Here is a 21,547-nt window from a genome sequence, read left to right as displayed (position 1 = left end):
CACCAGGCCCCAGGGAGCAGGGAAGAGGAAGGTCATTCGTGCCTACGCGGGCTCTGCGTTCACTTTGCTCCGCAAGGCTGGCTCCGCCCTGCGCCTGCGTAGTGGAGAGTGTTCGGCGCGGTGGACCGGGAGAGGGAGGGAGTCGCTCCTGCGCATTAGCAACAGCGGAGGGGAAGGCGAGGCGCCGGAGAGACCGGAGGGGGACGTGGCGCGCGTGCGCGCGGCTCGGCGCGGCTCGGCGGCCCGCAAGGGCGGAGGGGAGGGAGTGACGCTGAGGGCGGGGCTCTCCGCGGCGCCCGCGAGCTTTGCGGAGCTGGGCGGTGCCGTGCCGAGGAGGAGGCGGAGGAGGCGGTGGCGGCTGGGGTCTGACGCGGCCCGGTTCGTGGGGGCCTGCTTATTTATTTATTTATTTCTAGTGAGTGCCGCCAGCGTGTGCGCGCTCACACTGCTCGGCGGGGAGGGGGTGGGGGGAGGGCCCGCGCCCGGGGGGAGTTGGAGCCGGGGTCGAAACGCCGCGTGACTCGTAGGTGAGAACGCCGAGCCGCCGCCGAGAAGCCCTTGTTCCCGCTGCGGGGAGGAGAGTCTGGTGCCGACAAGATGGCGGACGGGGAGCTGAACGTGGACAGCCTCATCACCCGCCTGCTGGAGGGTGAGTGCGGCGCCGGCTCGCCTCCCCGCCCGGCCGCGGGGCCCTTCCCGCTCGAGCCGAGCTCGGGGAGAAGGGCGGGCGGGCCGGGTGCCCCGGGAGGCCGGGAGCGCGGGCGGGCGGGCGGGCGGGCGGGGAGGCTGGGCCGAGGCCCATCGGCCGGTACAGCCTTCCCGAGAGGCGGCCGGGCTCCGCTTGGCCGCTGTGCTTGCCTCCGCAGACAGTCCCGAAGAAGGGGCGAGGATGGCTGCCGCTGGGCTTTGTGTGTCCGTGGAATGTGCATTTCTCGGCTCTCTTTGTGCGTTGCCCTTGGCAGCCTCCGATTGTCGTTCCGGTAGTGAATTTTACAAAAAACCCTCCCAGTAAGGCTCTCGGATCGTTTGCATTTTACTGGATGCTCTAGAAAGAATAAGGGAGAGAGTGCGGTGACAAGTTTACCATTTATTATCAGGCGTACAAAAGTATAGTAAAAAATCTTGGATCAGGTTAAAGACGTCCGTTAGAACTACGAAACGCTCGGATACCAGTGCTGAGGGGATTGATTTGGGGGGCTTGCTTTTTTTTTTTAAACATGTTTGAGCCGAGTTTAATATCTGCACAAACTTAGTACATGTGTGTTGTAAAGAATCTCTTGGGTTTAAAAGATATTTTACAAGTTTTGGCAGCATTTGAAGTTCCGGGTTCTTATACTTTTATTGATTAGTTTTGTGTTGGTGGGAACATACGGAGAAAAGAGGAGATGGAGAGGTCAGTAGTTAAATGTATTGGTCCGTTGAGGGATACTATTCCAAGTTAAAGGCGGGTCTTGGCCAAAAGAACTCTTTTACTCTAAAATTTGCGTCGTTACTAATTGCTTGGGGAGTGTGTAAAAAAGAATTGTCTTTTTGGGTGATTAAGAGTCCTCTTTGTCAGCCTCCTAATGAATGTGTGTTTACTACAGCTAAGCAGTTTGTGTTTGGAATCTTACCAACGAGTATGGAGAGGGGTGACTTTTCTTCAACTAAAGTACGAAATATTTATTCTTTCTTTAAAACAACAATAACAAAACAACAACTCTGTATACTCCAGATGTAAACGCTTTCCAGCAGCCTTAAGGCTGAGAAAGAGGCAGAACTTTTTACCAGGAACTCTTTCTTATTTACCTTTTCTTTTAGTATCAAGTTATTCCTGGGAGGCCCCCTGGTGCTTGATGTGTTCACTACTCGGGATTTTGTGGTCTTTAATTATAGAAACATCTTGCTGGGTCTGTGAGAAATTTGTTTAGAAAAAAAAAAGTTATGCTTGTAGTATATGGCTGGCTCTATTAGGGAAATATAGTTATTTTAAAATTTTATATCTTGTTACTCTTCGTAGAAGGGAAATTTAAGCCAGCCGCTGTTTTCATATAAGTTAAATTTTAAATTAAATTTGGATCGGATTTTATCTCAGTTTATTAATATTTTTTATTTTTCATAAATAACTTGTAGCAGAAGCATGTATTTTAAACTGATCTAGAAGCCTTTAAATCAAATGTACTTCTATATGGTTACAGATGCTTAAATGTGATTAATAGAGTGGGAGTTATAGAGAAAAGGGGGAAAGTAGCCACAGCTATATCATTGTTAAATATTTGGTTCTAGCGTCAGTCACCACCACCCACCACTCCCCCCTTTTTGGGTAAGAATACATTATTCTTTTTTCTAATAGAGCAAGTGTTTATTGACTGCACTGCCAGGCACCAGGAATCCAAGATAAGGCACACTCTCCTCACTCAAGGAGCGCAGTATAAACAAGTGACTCTTCAGTGTTTGCTGGCCTTCCTGTTCTTCCTGTGTTGAATGCACAATTTATTAGTACTTTTGTTACATTCTTGTTCCTTAATCCAGAAGAAGACTGTTTTTGTTATTCCTTTTCTCCCCAAACCTAAACCTGTTCAAATAAATTTCAGAAGACTTGGATTTTCTAGTGAGTAATTTTGGTCTTTAAAAAAAAGTTTTTTGAGACAGGGTTTCTCTGTGTAGCCCTGGCTGTCCTGGAACTTGCTCTGTAGACCAGGCTGCCTCAAAACTCTGCCTCCCCAAATATTGGGAATTAGAGTCATGCACCATCTCTGCTGGGCAGTCTGCCTTAGTTTTCAGTGATGTTACATGCTAATTTACCTCAAATTCAAGTGGTGCTATTCTGCAAAGTTGCCTAGCAGAACAGAATAACTTGGTTATATAGTTTGTATGTCCTAAATGAAAGTGAACATTAAAAAGATACATAATTAGCTGGGTGGTGGTGGCGCCTGCACTTGGGAGGCAGAGGCAAGTAGATTCTGAGTTCAAGGCCAGCCTGGTCTTCAGAGTGAGTTCCAGGACAGCCAGGGCTACACAGAGAAACCCTGTCTCAAAAAAACAAAAACAAAACAAAACAAAAGATGTAATTAAATTTCAGAAGACATCTATCATAGCCACGTACTACAGTTAGTGATCATTGCATTGAAAATGTGAAAAATCAATCTGTTCTGCCATTTTCTTTCTTTCTTTTTTTTTTATGTATAAGCACACTGTAGCTGTCTTCAGACACACCAGAAGGGGGTGTCAGATCTCATTGCAGATGGTTGTGAGCCACCATGTTGGTGCTGGGATTTGAACTCAGGACCTTCGGGAGAGCAGTCAGTGTTCTTAACTGCTGAGCCAACTCGCCAGCCCCCTAGTCTCATTTTAAAGTGTTTATGTTACACTTTATTCATTTAAAAACATATTAAACTCTGATTACCTGTTAAGTGCACTCACTTTCAGTAACTACTTTTTATGTTACTTTGTTTGATGTTAAGACATTTAAATAAAAATAATGGTACATTGTTTGGACTGGGTGCCCATCTCCAGTATTATTTTCTTGGTTTAAGTTTTACTTACAACTAAACAATAACTTCTACTGTTTTGTCAACTGTAGTGACCCTACTATAATATTCTTGTGATATTATCATATTGATTACTTAAGTTCAGATTAGATTCTGTGGATGAGCTAGAAAGCCTAGAAAAAGGTTGTGCTTAGAGTAGTTGTTCTCTAGATATTTGAAGTGGAAATGGGAGTCACCTGGGGGCCTTAAGTCACATTCCAAATGCCAAGTTTGTTTTGGAAGAAGTCAAAAGGAGTAAGTAAAATCCCGATGCTTTGAGAAAGAGAATCAAATGATGCCCTTGGAGGCCAGAAGATGCCCTAGAACTGAAATTATGAGATTGTGAGCCACCCTGTGGGTGCTGAGATTTGAACCCAGGTCTTCTGCAAGAACAGCCGTGCTCTTGCTGAGCCATTGCTCTAGGCCAAACCTTCCCTTTTAAAGACATGGCTTGCCTGCGGCTGCTGTTCAGTGATTTTTTAGTGTGCCGAGTGTTTTGCAGCTTTCACCACAGTCAGCTTTAGAACATTCTCCCTCCCTCCCAACACCTACCCCTTCCCCCCCCCCCCCCCACACACAAGCCCTGTTTCCTTCATCTGTCTCCCTCTAGTCTAGGCTGTAGAGGGGATCATTAATCTGCCTTTCTCCATAGATTTGCCTGTTTATGCACATATTATGTAAATGAACGTATATGATGTGGTCTTTTATGACTAATTTTCTTTTGGCTCTTTTATTTTTTTGAGACAAGGTGTTACTGTGTAGCCTTAGCTGGCCCCAAACTCACAGTGATGCTGCTGGGATTAAAGGCTCTGTGACTCCTGGGCCTCTTAGTGTTTTCAAATTTCATCTATGCTGTAAAATGTATTAGTACTTCATTCCTTTTATGGCTGAATAATACTCCATTGTCTCTGTGCAACACTTTTCAGAAATACTCACTGGTTGATGGCTATTTGAGTTGTTTTCCCTTTTGACCTTTGTGGACAATCCTGCTCTCAAGTGGTTTTTGGATTTAGGCTTTCAGTTCCCTAGGCTATATTGCCGGCAGTGGAATTGTTACATTGTAACTCTCTTTTGACTTTTGGAAAACTTTCCCAGGGTTTAAAGCTTTACTGGTTACACTGTTTCAAGTTCAGGCCCCGCAGTTTAAAAGACAGGTGGAAGTAGGTGCTAGCTGCTCTGCTGCCTCTGCACAGGGGACATCATCATACTGTGTGCACATGAGGTAGGGTCCAGTAGAAGTAGGAGCAGGCTGGAGAGTAGCTCATGGGATGGAGGTGGACTGTTCTGGGTGTAAAGCACTAGGTCATAGACCAATCCTTGTTTGTCCAGCAAAACAAAACAAAAAAACAAACTCCAGAGATGTTTTCTGTGAAATTTCCAAATAAGAATTCTTTGACATTTAGAGATGTATTTGAATTACTATCTGTGAAGAGAACAGTAAGCTAACTCTAGTATGATTTTTGTTTTGATACCACCCCCTCCCTTTATGTTGCAGATGCTCTACTGGTGAGATACTTCTCCTGTTCTTTTAACTTTTTTAAACAAATTTTGCTAAGAGAGTAGCCATTCTGGCCTTGAGTTTGCCCAGTATCCCAAGCAGGCCTTGGACTTTGAATTTTCTGACCTGGACTCCCAAGTAGCTAGGCTTACAGGTGTATGCCCCCATACATACTCTTTACCTTTGTCATTTGACTGTTCCATTTCCAGTGGCCATAGTGACAAATTCATACCAGTAAGTAGAAATGTTAAGGTATTTTTATGTGACTAAACTCCTGTTGAACATTTCGGAAACAAAATTTCAGAGTTAATGTCAATGTCAGTAGGCAAGAAATGGCTTTCTGGGTTATGTTTGGTAGACTCTTGACTGTCCTGGGGTGTTTTAGCTTTGTTAGGGTACAAATTTAAAACCTCTGGCAACCACTTTTTTTGTAACTATAAATAACCATTTCAAGGCTTGTTTTCTCTAAGAAAAAAAAGTAGGATCCATGAAGGTTGGGAAGAGAGATCAAGGTCACTAATCTTTCTGTATATCACTTCATTCTGAAGACCAAGTTGCCATACTTCCAAAGTTGTTTTTAGTAGGTAAAGTGTGATTTTTACAGCTGTTTCTGAAGTACATTCTATAACAGAATCTCCATTTGATTAATGAGATGGAAAAACTGAGACAGTCTTTATTTTACTGTGGGAGGTACAAGACCAAAAATGGAGAAACCCATTCTGAAGTGAGAGGAGTTCTAAACAGCCCTAGCCAAGGCCCTGCTTGGTGGAGGAGGATCTTTAATGTTTGGTAGGAACTTGTAATGCAAGAAGCACAGGTGTGGTGCTTTCATCCAGCTCTTCATGTGTGTAGCACAGTGATTGATAAAGTATTCCCAGCTTCCCTGAATCTCTGGCCAGTTCTCAAATTTCCTTGCCCTGTAGAAGGAGGGACAAACAGATGTTGTGGGAACATTTTTTTGGTGGTTGGTTTGTGTTCAGACTGTAACAGGGAGGCTTTGACCCAGTTTAGTTTACCATAAAGTAGTTTTGTTCCAAGAGCATTAAAATATCCCAGTGTAACAGAAGCTACCACCAGAACATCTACAAAACATAAGAACTTTTATGATTAATTTATTTGAAGCAATAGTCATTGTAATTTAGCATAAGTGATTATTTGTGAAAAAACCTTCATAAATTATTGAGAATGTTGGTCATTTTTGTAAACCTAAAGTCTGCACAAGAGACAGCTAAATTCTTTTTTTTTTTTTTTAGATTTATTTATTTTTATGTGTATGAGTACACTGTAGCTGTGCAGATGGTTGTGAGCCATCTTGTGGTTGCTGGGAATTGCACTCAGAACCTCTGCTCGCTCTGGTTGGCCCCACTTGCTCCGGCCCAAGGATTAATTTACTGTTATATCTAAGTATGCTGTAACTGTCTTCAGACACACCAGAAGAGGGCGACATCTCATTGTGGATGGTTGTGAGCCACCATGTGGTAGCTGGGATTTGAACTCGGGACCTTCGTAGGGCAGCCAGTGCTCTTAACTTCTGATCCGCCTCTTTAGCCTGAGACAGCTAAATTCTTAGCCCTCTTTGTTTTATTGTGGTTGGTTACTGTATTTTGTTTGCTTGTTTTGAGACAGGGTCTCATGTAATCTTGGATGGTTTGGAACTTTCTGTGTTGATGAAGCTTGCCTGGAACTTGCAGGGACCTGCATGCCTCTGCCTTTGCCTCCTGGTATCAGGTTCAGTCTGTTTTGATTCATGGCCTTGGCTGAAATACATGAAAAAAAACCTGTATTTGTATTATATCTATGTTGGTATTTTAAAATTACATTTATTTTGTATGCATGCATGTGTGTTTGTATGTGTAAAAATCAGAGGATGGCATTTGGGAGCTGGTTTTTCCTTCTCCCACCGTGGACTCCCGACTCAGCTACTCAGGCTTGGGGGCAGGCAGCTTTGCCTCTGTCTGTATTTTTACTAAGTTAGGAATTGGTGCCTTTGGGGCACCGTGGGGCACATCTCTGTGAGTTAAAAGTCACCCTGGACTCCACAGTGAATTCCAGGTCAGCCAGGGTGACATAGTGAGGTACCATCTCAAGTAAGTAAATAAATAGCCAACCGTTGTAGATAATTGTGAATACTTTTTGGTATTATCAGGAATCAACAAGGGGCTTTTTTAATTGTAATACAAATTATAATTTATTTCTATGTTAACCTAGATCTATCTTGTACTGTACATGTCTTACGCATGACTTGGTGATGGACATTGGCCGTTTGGAAAATGGTTCACTGAATTATATAGATCTAAACTCATCTAAATGTCAATAGAGCTCATCAGAAGAGACCTTAAGACTGGAATGAGGTAGAAGAGGAGACAAGGTTTTCAGTGTTTACAGAAATCTTGAACTTCATCATTGCCTACAAGGACTGGTTTCTTGGAAATAATTGTTTCTGTTTGGTTTGATTTTCAACTATCTGTTAATTATCTAAGTCTGGTAACAACAGTTTTCAGGCATGCATTTTCTTTTGAGACAGTTACTGTGTGGTAGTATGCAGCAGATGCATGTTTGGATACTTTGCATTTTCTCATAAGGACAATTAAAGATAGAATTTTGGGAGCTGGGCTTAATTGATCATCTTACTCCTCTTTTCTCAGTCTTACTGAATTGCTTGGCAGTGAACACACTAGATTCCCAGTGTGTTCCCAGTGCTTGATACCTCAAGTCAAGAATGTGTCAAAGTGTCGAGAATTTTAAGGACATTGCTTTGTCCCCTCAATGTCAGCACAGTAGAGCTCATACTTTGAACTGGATAGTTCTTTATTCCTGAGCAGTATCATCCAGCCCATCTATAAACATCTTTCACTCTTTGTACTATACCACCTGTTTGTTTTGGGGGGGGTGCAGGGGGATTACTTATAGTGTGTCACAGATGCCTTTGAGAATTCATGAAAAACACTAAAAGTGTTACTTTTGCTTTTGTTGCTAGTAGACGTGTGCTCAATTTAGGAGTGGTGCCTATACAGAGTTTAGGGACTCTAGCTGACATTAGTCAGTGGTGGGTGATGCGGGCAGGGGAGGAGGGCAGTAATGAGATGAGGCACACTGTAAGGGGATACAATTGCTTCCTTTTGTTTTCCTGCTGTCCTTTCTGTTTTAGAGTGAACTGGAGAAAGTATACGCAGCAGTGAAAGAGAAACTCTAGTGTGCATGCAGGGCCCATGAAGACACAGCACACATCCTTCTTAGTTCAGAAGACAATTCTGTAATGGGAAATTTTCACACCTAAAAAAAATTGTACTAAAATGGTTAAGTACAGTTTGGGTTTTTTGTAATCACTGAAATGGAATTGGAGAGACTAACATTTTACTTAAGATTCAAAGTTAGCCTTTTCAGTATTGATCATCAAATTTGATTTAAGTGGGATTTTATGTATTTAATCTTGGAAGATGTCCTTTCAGAGAGTTAAGAATCACCAATGTTAACAGTGGTCTATACGCATACGAACACATTTGTCTTTTAACATGTTGTTACCTATTATTTTTACAGAGCTAGGGGAAAGCTGCTTAGCTACAGTAAATGGACTTTGATGTGGAAATTGCTTTTGCACCCAAGGTCTGAAGGAGGCTGTATCTTGAATTGAGAAACAATTTGCTGTAGATTTATGAGAATAAAGGCCTAACTTATTTTAACTATTAATAGCATGGAAAATGAAAATGCTATTGTTAAAATGATGTACACTATGTTTGCAAACTGTGGTGGTGAAGTTCTTACAGGTTTAAGTTGAACTTGTTAAGTAGGTTAAGGTATTTTTTCCACAGAATAACTATCATAGGCTTTAAAGAGCCTTTACATTTTTACAAACTTTATAGTTTGTCCAGCTAAGGCTTTCCCAACTCCCTGTTTTATTTTTACCACCATTGGGTGTGACTTTTATTAGGGTCTGCTATTAGTTATACTGAGTTGTTTTTTTCTCAGCCTCTTTGAAAACATTCTTGCTGTAGTTCCACACTGGCTATCCTAGAGGCTAACTTTGCAGTCTCAATTTGAACACCAGCTCCTAAAACAGTTTAGAGTGTTAGTAACAACTGCCAACTAGCCAGGACTATGAAAAAACACTTGAAGTCATCTCTTTAATTGTTGATATTGCCCTCAGTTTCCTTAATTGACTGGTAGTCTTTAAAATTATTGCCTCAAGATTTTTTTTAAAGAGTATTCCAATCAAAACATAATTGACATACCATTGGTAAAATAGCTTACCTCTCTTGGCTGACATTTGAAAATTTCTTTTTGAATTCTGAGTTTGAAGCGAGCCAGGGCTACATGGTGTGACTGTGACTCAAAACAAAACTAAGCAACCAAACAAATGAAGAATGCTACTAGAGTTCCCAGTCCCTTTAGGGAACAGCAGAAAGGGTAATGGCCGATCTGTCAGCGAAACTACAAAAGCCCAAACAGAATGGCTTTTTTTAAACAGCAAAAGAGCAAAAGAAAAAGAAATGCTTACCTAGAATTCCAAATCTAGTACGATCATTCTTCATCAGTAAAAGAAGAAATAAAGACAAGTTAGAGCTGAGAAAATTGGTTGGTTAAAGCGTCTGGAAAGATGGCTCAGTGGCTAAGAGCCGGGCTGTGGGTGAGTCCCCACATCCACATGGCAGCTTGCAAACATCTGAGACTCCAGTCCCAAGGAATCTGAGCCTCTTCTGGTATCTGTAGGAAGCATTTCACCAGTGTGATACATATACACATAGGCTGGCAAAACACTCACTCACACACAGACAACTTCAAAAAGCAAGGAGGAGCCTGGCCTGGTGGCACAGGCCTCTTTTAAAAACATTGTGGGGATAGAGGTGAGGAGCGGGGAGGGGAGGGGATGGGTGGGTTGGAGAGTGAGTAAGAGCACTCACTCTTGCCAAGCACCAGACCTGGGTTACATGAGACCTTGTTTAAAAAACAAACAGTAAATGAAAGACAACCAATGGAATTGGGAATAGAATGAGTTGATGTCCCCCACCCCAAGAAATGCAAAATAAGAAAGAAAAAAGGAAATATAGAACAGATAGGTTAGAATGGAAACAAATAGCAGAGTGAGAAATTCTGACCTGACTTGTCTTATTTACATAGTGAATGTAAATAAATAATAAAAAAAAAGAATCTAATCAATACCCAAAAATCTTGAGCAAATTTGTGTCACCATGAAACCCATTAATGTGTGTTAATAATTAGGATCTTAAAAACTCAGCAAAAATATTTGCATGTTGAATCTGGCTCTGTATAAAAGATAGCACGTCCAAAACTAATGCGCTTGTTTTAGGAGTCCAAATTCACTAATACTCAGAATGTCAGTTAAGATAAATTCTGTTAATATAAAAAGGGAGAGTTAGTGGTTATCTTGATTTAAAAGTATTTGGTAAAATTAAATATCTTTCCCAGCAGAAGATCTTAGTAAAGTAGAAACAAGCTTTTCTTCAAGCTAAGGAACATAAAGATGTAGGTGACCTGACTTGGGTTGCAGGATGCCATTTCCTCCTATTCAGGAACATGATGAGAGAAGCAACATTACTCTGTTCCTGGATGTTCTGGCCAATTCAACAAGGAAGAGAAAATAAACAAGGATTATATCTTAGTCACTGTTCTATGGCTATGAAGAGACTTTATGACCAAGACAACTCTTTTTTTTTTTTTTTTTAAAGATGTATTTATTTTATGTGAGTACACTGTAGCTTAGCTGTCTTCGGACACACTGAAAGAGGGCATCAAGATCCCATTACAGGTGGTTGTGAGCCACCATGTGGTTTCTGGGAATTGAACTCAGGACCCCTGAAAGAGCAAACAGTACTTTTAACCACAGAGCCATCTCTCCAGTCATCCAGAAATTGAGGCCTGAGCCTTTTGGAAACTCAAAGCCCACCCCCATGACACATCTCCTCTAACAGGACCCACCGAATCCTACACATAGGCTTATAGCCGTATCATAATGCAAACAAATTTTGATTGAACTAAAAAGTCCCCATAGTCTCAATGCTGTTTAAAAGTCCAAGTCTTTTCTGAGACCCAAGACAGTCTCTAACTGTAATCCGGTGTAAAATCAAAAGGCAAATTACATACTTCTAACACACAGTGGCACAATATACATCACCATTCCAAAAGAAAGGCAAGAGAGCTAGTGATAAAAAACAGGACCAAAGCAAGACTGAAACAGAGCAGGACAGACTCCAAATTATGTATCTGTGTCTGATGTCAAAGCACTATTCAGATGTCCAACTAACTCCTTTCAGTTTTGTTGACTGCAACACACTTCTCTCTCCTGGGCTAGTTCCATAATCTGATAGCAACTCTCCTTGGCTGGTTTCCCATGACTCTGATGTCTCCAACATCTTGGGTTCCCTAACACAGTCAGGACTTCACTTGTACCTTCATGCAGTCTGTACTAGGAAGTCTTTGAAGTCTGCCAATGACATTAATCCAAGACTCTCTGGGTTTTTTTTTTTTGATCCCCCCTCCCCCCCAAACAGGGTTTCTCTGTATAGCCCTGGCTGTCCTGGAACTCACTCTGTAGATCAGGCTGGCCTCAAACTCAGAAATCCGCCTGCTTCTGCCTCCCAGAGTCCTGGGATTACAGGCGTGTGCTACCAAGGCCCAGCCCAAGACTCTTTAATTAGCCTCAGATGCTTAGGATGGGGGCAGGCACAAAGCAGCTAAGTTCTTTGCCAAATTATCACAAGAATGGTCTCTGGGTCACCTGATAATATTCTTCCTGTCTGAAAACTATTTATTTGTTTGTTTATTTGTTTATTTATTATATCTAAGTACACTGTATCTGGTCTCTGGGTCACCTGATAATATTCTTCCTGTCTTAAAACTTTATTTATTTATTTATTTATTTATTTATTTATTTATTATATCTAAGTACACTGTATCTGTCTTGAGACACACCAGAAGAGGGCATCAAATCTCATTACAGATGGTTGTGAACCACCATGTGGTTGCTGGGATTTGAACTCCGGACCTTCAGAAGAGCAGTCAGTGTTCTTAAGAACCGAGCCATCTCTCCAGCCCCCGTCTGAAAACTCTTGAGTTGGGCCTGCACAGGTTCAAATTAGCCTTCAACACTACTATCTTTCAGGCTCCTGCTAGAATGTTAAGCCTCACATATACTCAAAATCTTCTACCACAAACTTCTGTCTTAGTTATTCTATCTTTGCTGTGAAAGAGACCCCAATGACCAAGCTTTCTGGGTTTTTGGTTGTTTGTTTTTTGTTTTGTTTTTATCTTTAAATAAGGTTTTTCTTTGTAGCCTGGCTGTCCTGGAACTCTCTCTGTAGACCATGTTGGCCTGGAACTCAGACCTGCCTGTGGTTCCCAAGTGCTGGGATTAAAGGCATGCAGTATCATGCCTGACTTCAAGGCAACTTTTATAAAAGAAAGCATTTAATTGTGGGCTTGTTTGCAGTTTCAGAGGTTTATTCCAGGATCATTATGGTAGGAAGTGGATAGGCATGGTGTTGGAGCAGCAGCTGAGAGGTGGGGAGGGCACAGGTGACTGAACAGCTAAGCTTGGGCCTTTGGAACTTCAGAGTACACCCCTGTTGACACCCCTGCTTTCCAACAAAGACATACCTCCCAACCCTTTCCTAATAGTTTATCAACTGAGGGCTAAGCATGCAAATATGTGAGCTTATAGGGGGCATTCTCATTCAAACCACCATGGATTGGAAACTAATGAAAACTTATAGCAAATGATTTGCTTTAAAGATTCAAAGAAACTGTAAACTTATTTAGTAATACACAGAGTCAGCGTACAAAATTGAATCCTATATATATTCCAATTATATATAATATCACATAGTGGGAAAATAAAACATATTAACCCATATATTGAGGCTTTAAAAAGTTATGATAGCGTGATGTAAAAAGAGACAGCACTAAGAGGATGGGTTCTGTTTTTACAAAGCTGCCAATGCTGTCTAATGGGGGAAAGAATCGTCAATAACAAATGCTACAAATCGGTTGGTTTTGCGCTTGGATAAAAATGAGCTCTGGCGTGAAGAGATGGCTCAGCAATTAAGGGCTCTTGCTGCTTTTCCAGAGGCCCTAAGTCCCATGTGATGGCTCACAACTGTCTGTAACTCTTACTTGTTTTGGATCTGACATCTTCTTGTGTTTTCTACCGGCACTACACACACCGGGCACACAGACATACATGCAGGCCTATACACATACACCTGTACACATAAAATAATCTTAAAAACAAATCGACTTTTATTTCAAGCAGTATAACAGCCTAATTTACAATATATTATACAATTAAATGTCAAAAAATAAAAAAGAAATGTTCTTAGCAAGGGTAATGGTTTCTTGGTAAGATGCAAAAAGCACTAAGAAGTGAAGACAAGATTAACCTAGTTGAAATTGTTTTAAAATTTATGTTCATTAAAGAACTTTTCGTTGAAATAGTATTAAGAGAAGGGAAAAGATCCATCACGGTTTTTAAGAATAAGCAAACACTATTTAAATGACCCACTAATTATAGGAAAAGGCACTCAAAAACCTTAGTCATCAGGGAAATGCACAGTAAGGTGTCCGTGAATGCTATTACATATACAGCAAAGCCATTAAAATGTAAAATACAGGTAATAGCTAGTGTTGACACAGTTACAGAGTAGCATGACGGTTTTATTATAAATTGATACAATCACTAGGTAAAACTGTGCTGGTGCCTCTTAAATAAAAGTCAGCCTTCTGTGACTTTGTTCTACTCAGTGTTAAGACATGTTCAAGAGAAATGTACTTGAAGCTCTTGGTAACGTTGATGGTGGCACCAAAGTGGGAAATCCTTCAGTGGAGCACTGCAGATGACTGCACAGTTACCAGGGTAGTCAGTGTTGCAGAAAAGATGATGAACAAAAGAGTTTATTTCCGTTTTCTAAAATTCAAAAACTTCAGCCACCATCATTGCTACATGGGTTTATTTGATAAAATGTTTAGTTTTGTCGATTAATGAATTTTAAACTTTGTAAATGTGTTAATACAAATCATAGAATTACTTGGGGGTTTAAACATTAAGCCTGCACTGGGGAAATGGCTCTGCAGGTAAGAGTTCTTAGACCAAACATGAATGAAGAACCCCAGCACCAATGTCACAAGCCAAATGTAGCCACCTGGGCCTTAGCCCACCATGCTGTGGGGACGGCTGCCAGCCTGACTCCATGTTCCATGAGGGACCCTGGAATAGCACAGTGTGGCTACAGAAGGTCTAGTGTCCTTGTCTGTCTGCTGCTGGACTTACGGATGAGTCTGTACCCAAATTAAATACATTTAATTTACAGATAACAGAAAAGGATGTCAACTGTAAACTGACATTTTAAATGACCCACACTAATCTTTTGACTTAATTATAATTGCCATTTAGTTTCAACTAATTTTGTTCATAAAGTAAAAATCATAAATTGTGAACCTCATTGATGTTGCTGAGGGCTCATGTTGTTCAGGCTGACTTTGAATTTAGAGTCCTTTCACCTCAAGTACATGCTGTTGTGCCAACTTTAAATGTTCTTGTGGTAACCAAAAGTGCCTTTGTTGGCTCCATTGCTACTATCCTTAACAACTAATGCACAGTGGGCTTGCTGAATTGATGACTTCTGAACACTCATTTTTAGCTCTGCATTTACTTGGCCAGAGACCTTATCTTTCACGGAGCATACTTTCCCCAGTGAAACTAAAAGTTTTCCAATTTAAAACTAATGCCAAACCAAGTATGGTGGCAGATACCTTGTGAGACAGAGACAGATGGATCTCTGAGCTCAAGGTCAGCCAGAGCTACACAGTGAAGCAGTAACATACATGCATGCATACATACATACATACATACATACATTACATACATTACATACAAGCAAACAAGGGAATTTGTCTGTCCTTCCTTGCTTGAACATATTTAATCAATGGCATGAATATGCATGTGCGAGGACAGGGGACAGCCTCTTGATATCATTCCTTAAGTTACCTCCACTTTAATTTTGTCATTTGAGACAGTCTCTCACTGGCCTGGAATTCACCCTTGAATTCAAAGTAACAACCAGCAAAACTACTTTTTTATTTTATTTTTAAATTATTATTTTTAAAGAACGATTTATTTATATATATAAGCACATTATAACGGTCTTCAGACACAGCAGAAGAGGGCATCTGATCACTTCACAGATGGAGATGGTTGTGAGCCATCATGTGATTGCTGGGAACTGAATCTTTTTCAGAAGAAAAGTCAGTGTTCCTAACCATCTCTCCAGCCCCAACAGTAAACTTGGTTTTGTTGTTGTTGTTGTTGTTGTTTTTAAGTAATTTTTATTCACACGGGTTTTATTTATTTATTTACTTATTTTTAAATTTGTTTGTTTTATGAGTACACTATGTAGCTGTCTTCAGACACACAAGAAGGTGCCATTACAGATGGTTGCAAGCCACCACGTGGTTGCTGGGAATTGAACTCAGGTCCTATGGAACAACAGTCAGTGCTCTTAACCACTGAGCCATCTCTCCAAAAAGCCATCTCTACTTTTTTAAAACTGCAAACCCAACACAACTTTACATGAATGCTCAGATTCCAAGTGAGCTGGCCAGGGATCTACTTCCTGTTTCTGTCTTTGTGGTGCTGGGGTTACTCCACTATGCTTTTAAAACAGTCTTATTAGCTGGCATATTTGCCAACATAAATATTAAGTGATCCATACTCATCTTTTGACCTTAATTGCCATTAAATTTCAACTAATGTACAATGTTGTATTCTTTTATCTTTCTTGCTAGTTTGATGTTAAATATAGTCACAGAACATACAGTTTTAATGTATGAGTGCCTGGGTTGACTTTTTTGTTGTTGTTTTCTTGTTTTGTTTTGGTTTTGGTTTTTTTGTTTGTTTGTTTTTTTCGAGACAGGGTTTCTCTGTGTAGCCCTGGCTGTCCTGGAACTCACTTTGTAGACTAGGTTGACCTCGAACTTAGAAATCTGCCTGCCTCTGCCTCCCAAGTGCTGGGATTAAAGGCCTGCGCCACCACTGCCCGGCAACTTTTGTTTTTTTGAGACAGGGTTTTTCTATTTACTTTTGAAGTTCATTCTGTAGACCAGGCTGGCCTCAAACTCATAGAATAGAGATCCACCTGCCTCAGTCTCCCAAGTGGTGGGATTAAGGGTGTGCCACCATTGACCATTTTAGCCTGTTTTAGTCTGACAAAGGAATCAGCAGAAGGATCGAGGGGGAAAGGGGAGTCATTCACAAATGGGAAATAGCAGGGCTGGGATGTTGTAGTATTTATTTTAATCAGCAACTAGAAGAATGCAGTTGGGAGGCCTTGGTGCGGCTGATACTTGATGGAACTGGTTGAAGCAGGATCACCTCACCCGTGTTCTTCATGGCCACTGGCTCCCTAGTGATGCTCTTCTGCTTCCTGCTCAGTACAAAGCTTGAAGTCCATTAAGTATCTTAGTCTACTAGCTCATGCTGGCCGCTGGAGAACAAAGAAGAACACGCATAATTGGTATAGATTTGAGGAGTATTCTCAGAAATCAGCACATTGGGGATTAATACCACAGTTCATAAAATAAACTTATTGTTAGCCATGCAACCCAATCCATGTGTGATTTTGTTGTTGTTCTTCAAAATATGGATGTAGCTATTTTTAAGCATCTTTATGGATGATTTTGTAAAGCTAATGAACTTCCTCATTGTTTTATCAGTACGAGGATGTCGTCCGGGAAAGATTGTGCAAATGACGGAAGCAGAAGTTCGGGGGTTGTGTATCAAGTCTCGGGAAATCTTTCTCAGCCAGCCCATTCTTTTGGAATTGGAAGCACCACTGAAGATTTGTGGTATGTAAATGGGTAAAGTTAAAAATGAGTTTTCTGAAGCATATTTTCTCCTGTATGTATAGTGAGGGTGATTTAGAGAAAAATTCTAAATTTAATGGGTTTATTAAATTGGACTCCATTGGAATTCATAATAATGACAAGTTAGAAGCAACAGAAATATTTGGTACATTACAGAAGGTCAAGGTTGCTGTCTGTAGTGTATAAAATGGCCCTGGAAACAAAGAGAAAGAATAGTGTTAAGAAAATGGGTAGATCCTAGGAGATTCTAAAATCAGTGGAATGCAGTTTAAAACATCCCTAATTCATCAGATTACGAACAAAAAAATGCCAGAGATTGGTATTTAGTGCTTTTAAGAATGTGGTGAAATTGGCATTTTAGAATGCTGCTTAGAAAAACAGTTAATAGGGCCAGGCAGTGGTGGCCCACACCTTTAATTCCAGTACTCTGGAGGCACAGGCAGGCAGATCTCTGAGCTCAAGGCCATCTTGTACTACAGATAGAGTTCTAGGACAGCAAGAACTACACAGAGAAACCTGTCTGGAAAAACAAAAGTAAAGAAAAATCAGTTATGGAATCTTGAGTGTCAGTTGTGGCAGTGTCCATGGTCTTCTAGTGATTTTCTTTCTTTCTTTCTGTTTGTTTGTTTTTTTTTTTTTTCTCTCTCGAGACAGGGTTTCTCTGTGTAGCCCTGGCTGTCCTGGAACTCTGTAGACCAGGCTAGCCTCGAACTCAGAAATCCGCCTGCCTCTGCCTTTCAGAGTGCTTGTATTACAGGTGTGCGCCACCACTACCCGGCTTGTAGTGATTTTCAAGATAATACTTAGACTCTGTGTTTGTTCTTTAAAGCTTATAGTTATTTTAGCCCAAGGCAAAAGCTTAGAAATTATTACATTAAAGGTGGCATTTTTCTGTAGTTCACATACAACAGGAAGTGGTATAAATACTACAGCGTACTGGCTCTTTTTTTTTTTTTTTTTTTTTTTTTTTTTTTTTTTTGGTGATATAGGCATTCTTTGTAATGGGTATAGTGTTTCTAAAGATACATACATCATATGCACTTAGGATAGCTTTGGCCATACACAAAAATACCCTTCTTTTTGCTTGTTTCTACCTTGAATCCAGAGAACTTGGAGATGTTTGAGGCATTTTCTTTTAACTGCTTAGAAATGTTTATTTGCTGATGGGGTACTTACTGTCCTTTCCAAGGCTGCTGCCCTTCCACACCAGGGTTCCACTGAGCCCAGCATCGTAATGTCAGGGCGCAGGTTTAGAGGAGGAACTCTCCCCTCTCTGGGGTTGCTGGTCTATTGGAACAAGGTGGGAAGGGACACGTCCATCAGGGCTCAGAGCTCCACAGTGCCCCCTGCTGGGGTTGCAGGGTAGTGGGTTGGGAGTAGCTCCTAACCTCAGTACCAGGCTTCTGGGATAGTGCCAGAGAAGCAGCTCTGGACAAGGAGACAGGATTTAGGGAAAAATCATGGGCCTGCAGTAAGTTTGGTCATTTTATAGGTCAAGTCAGGAGAAATGGGTGGCCATGTTCGCCTTGGACAGGACTGCTTGTGGAAGAGCTCCCTAGAGTCCAGGCAGAAAGTGACCCCAGTGGCTGCCCACTTGTCCCAGCTTGGAGGGCCTCCTCACTCCAGGGGTATTGTAGAGCCATTGTGGTTAGATTGAGGGTCCTGCAGATTTAGTGTACATCTTTTGTTCTTTGTATTCTCTTTCTCTGTGGGGTTTATTAAGTCATGTGTGGTGTCTTGTATGGTATCCATCAAACAAATAGGAGCAAAGTGAATGTTGATTAGTCTACTTAGAGTATCACCCTAAGGCAGAAGAGGTAATTTGAAACTTTGTACAAATGTTCAGTATCTTATGATCATAAATAAAATAATAACATTAAGTTGAAAATATGTTAAGTTCTAAAATAACATTTAGAACACTAATATTGAACATTATCACTGGATACATCACACTGTGAACCATCGATTTTGCAGTCATGATCACTTGACTGGTGAGGAGTTAGAGCTTGCTACTGCCAATCAGCATTTCCCAAACATTGTGCCACATTTCACTCGCACAGAAAAAGTCAGCAGAGCTACAGTGCTCATGAAGTGAGAATCTTGTAAATTAAACCATTTTAAGTCATTGTTTGTATTTCTTACTAGTTCCCCTTTATTGTTTCTTAATAAAGCAATAATTTTAGGTAATAGAAGTATTTTAGTTCTTGATATTTGGTATAACAAGTATGACTTAAGTTTAGCTATCAGCTAATAAGAGTAACTGTGCCAGTTATCTAATATTTGATAAGAAATTGCCTGACATTTTTGTGGAGTACAACAATATTAGTTTATCATCCCAGTTTCTATGGGGTAGGGATTCAGACACAGCTTTGCTAGATCTTCAGGTTCTAAGTCATAGAAGCGTAAAATTGCAATCAATTTTTGTAACCTGACTTCTTTTGGTTTCAGGAGATATTCATGGACAATATACAGACTTACTAAGATTATTTGAATATGGAGGTTTTCCACCAGAAGCCAACTATCTTTTCTTAGGAGATTATGTGGACAGAGGAAAACAGTCTTTGGAAACTATTTGTTTGCTATTGGCTTACAAAATCAAATACCCGGAGAACTTCTTTCTTCTAAGAGGAAACCATGAGTGCGCTAGCATCAATCGCATTTATGGATTCTACGACGAGTGTAAGTAGATTTAAAACAGGGGACGGGAGTTTCCATATGCTTGTACAGTTCAGATGAGTTTCTTCAATTTAGGAAAACTGGGTTTTTTGTTTTTTAAATAGAATCTCAGACAAAGACCCAGAAAGAAGAGCCTAAAGCTAGGAAACACATTAAACTGTTTTCTTGGGATCTCCTTGGTCTGTTTCAGGCTGGCTGCAGCTTAGTTGGCTGAAGGAGGTCCTCTTTTGATTAGTTTATCTGGTAAAATATCCAAGTGAAACAAATACAGGTCACTACAGACAGTGGTCTCTGTTTTTCTGCCTTTTGACAGGGTTTGCTTTTTACATTTATTCATTATTGTAATGGTGTGAGTGTGTGTCCGCGCGCGCACACACCCACACACAATGCATACATGGTATCATGACACATTTGGAGATCAGAGAACAGCTTGTAGTTGGTTCTTTCCTTGTACCTAAAAGTTGGAAGTCGAGAAGTGGCTCAGCAGTTAGGAGCCCTTGCCGCTTCTCCAGAGGCCTTGGGTTTGGTTCCCAGCTTCCACATTAGGAGATTCACAAACTGCCTTTAACTCCAGTTCAGGGGATCCCATTCTCCTATGGCCTGGACAGTCACTTCATGTACATGGTTTATATATACAGAAGAAAGTATGTATACATGCATACACATAAATAGGATGCTAAATAAACATTAGATTTCACTACTAGGATTTTAGTCTGTTTATACACCTAGAGAGACTACTGAGTCCTTGGTCATATAGTGTTCTTGTTTTTTAATCAGTCTGATTTGCTGCTGTGTAGCAGTCTTTCCAGTGTCATTAACCCACATTTGGGTTTAGGTTTTCAGTTTAATTAAATTAAATATGGGAATAGGTGTGTTTGGTCACTTAGAATTGAGTCATTTCCAGTAGTTTCTTGGTTAAATTTATTTTTGACTGCTAAATTATCCACTAATATCTATTTTTCTTTCTTTTTTTTCTTTCTTAAATATGGTAGTCTTCAAAAAACTCATAGAGCTTAATTCCTGTGTTGATATAGCAAATGTTTGTGACTGTGTTGTGTATGTTAGTCACTTCTAACATTGGAATGTGGTCATACTCAAGGCAAATTACTAAAAAAAAAAAAAAAAAACCCAACAACCAAAACCCTCAGAATTTATGTTATAATAGTAATCAAGTATTTGAGTTTTACATTACGTTTTTATGACCTTAAAGTCAGACTTGTGCAGGGAAAGTAAGTTGAAGTGCATCAGATGATAGCTATCTTTCTATGAGGTGTATTGGTATGTTCTTAGAAGATATCGTGAGGTGTGAGTGTCTGTACAGGTAGAAAGGACATCAAATGGAACAATGTATGGGAAAACTGCTTGTAAACAGTCTATAAATTATACTTATTCATTAAAAGGTAGGCTTGGACATAAAACAAGAAATTAATAGTTGTGACTTTAATCCTTTCTCTGGCTTGGTAGTTGAACTTAATGCCAAACCAGGAAAATCAGGTAACTCTCAATGGAAGCTGCCTTTGTTATAGCTGGGCTATGGGAAAATTATAGCCTTGTGTCTTTTCCCTTGCTGTAGTGGCAAGGTGTAATTTGCTCTAAAGTGAATACCACTTAGGCACTTGGAAGTGTTCCTTTGCTGGCAGTAGGTTTCTATTTCATTACTTAGTGCATTAAGTTAACATGGACTAGCTCCAGAGGTACCATTTTCACTTATGTCTACTTACTTGGCTAGGAAATGTATTGAATGGGGAGAAATTAACTAATACTCTATTAGATGACTTCAAAAGTATCGTACTATAGTGATTTTTATAAGATTAAGTTGTTTGGTGAATGTGTTTCATAGAACAGTACAGTATTTGAAATCTTTGCAACTCTACAGAAGGTGTTGAATGTTTTATTCCCCTTTTAGAAGTGTATATAAGAACAAAAATTACGTGTGGCCATAAACCAGAATGCTGGACAAGTACTGAGACATGAGCTCCATCTCCAGTGTGTA

General features: G+C 40.5%; 1 protein-coding gene across 2 annotated transcripts in view; it reads left to right on the top strand.

The window, feature by feature from the left end:
• The first annotated feature begins 298 nt into the window (after window positions 1–298).
• Window positions 299–21,547, top strand: part of Ppp1cb (protein phosphatase 1 catalytic subunit beta) — a 32,860-nt gene continuing 11,611 nt past the window's right edge. Inside the window, exons 1-4 of one of the 2 annotated variants that reach the window (XM_052186330.1) lie at window positions 299–378; window positions 528–649; window positions 16,729–16,860; window positions 19,327–19,557. In XM_052186330.1, coding sequence (XP_052042290.1) covers window positions 598–649; window positions 16,729–16,860; window positions 19,327–19,557 — 415 coding nt within the window. In that variant the 5' untranslated portion in view covers window positions 299–378; window positions 528–597. Of the gene's footprint in view, window positions 416–527; window positions 650–16,728; window positions 16,861–19,326; window positions 19,558–21,547 lie in introns of both variants that reach the window. The other variant, XM_052186331.1, reaches the window with a different exon arrangement.

The sequence above is a fragment of the Apodemus sylvaticus genome, chromosome 6 (genome assembly GCF_947179515.1).
Source record: "Apodemus sylvaticus chromosome 6, mApoSyl1.1, whole genome shotgun sequence".
Taxonomy (NCBI): domain Eukaryota; kingdom Metazoa; phylum Chordata; class Mammalia; order Rodentia; family Muridae; genus Apodemus; species Apodemus sylvaticus.
This window is presented reverse-complemented; position numbering and strand designations above follow the sequence as displayed.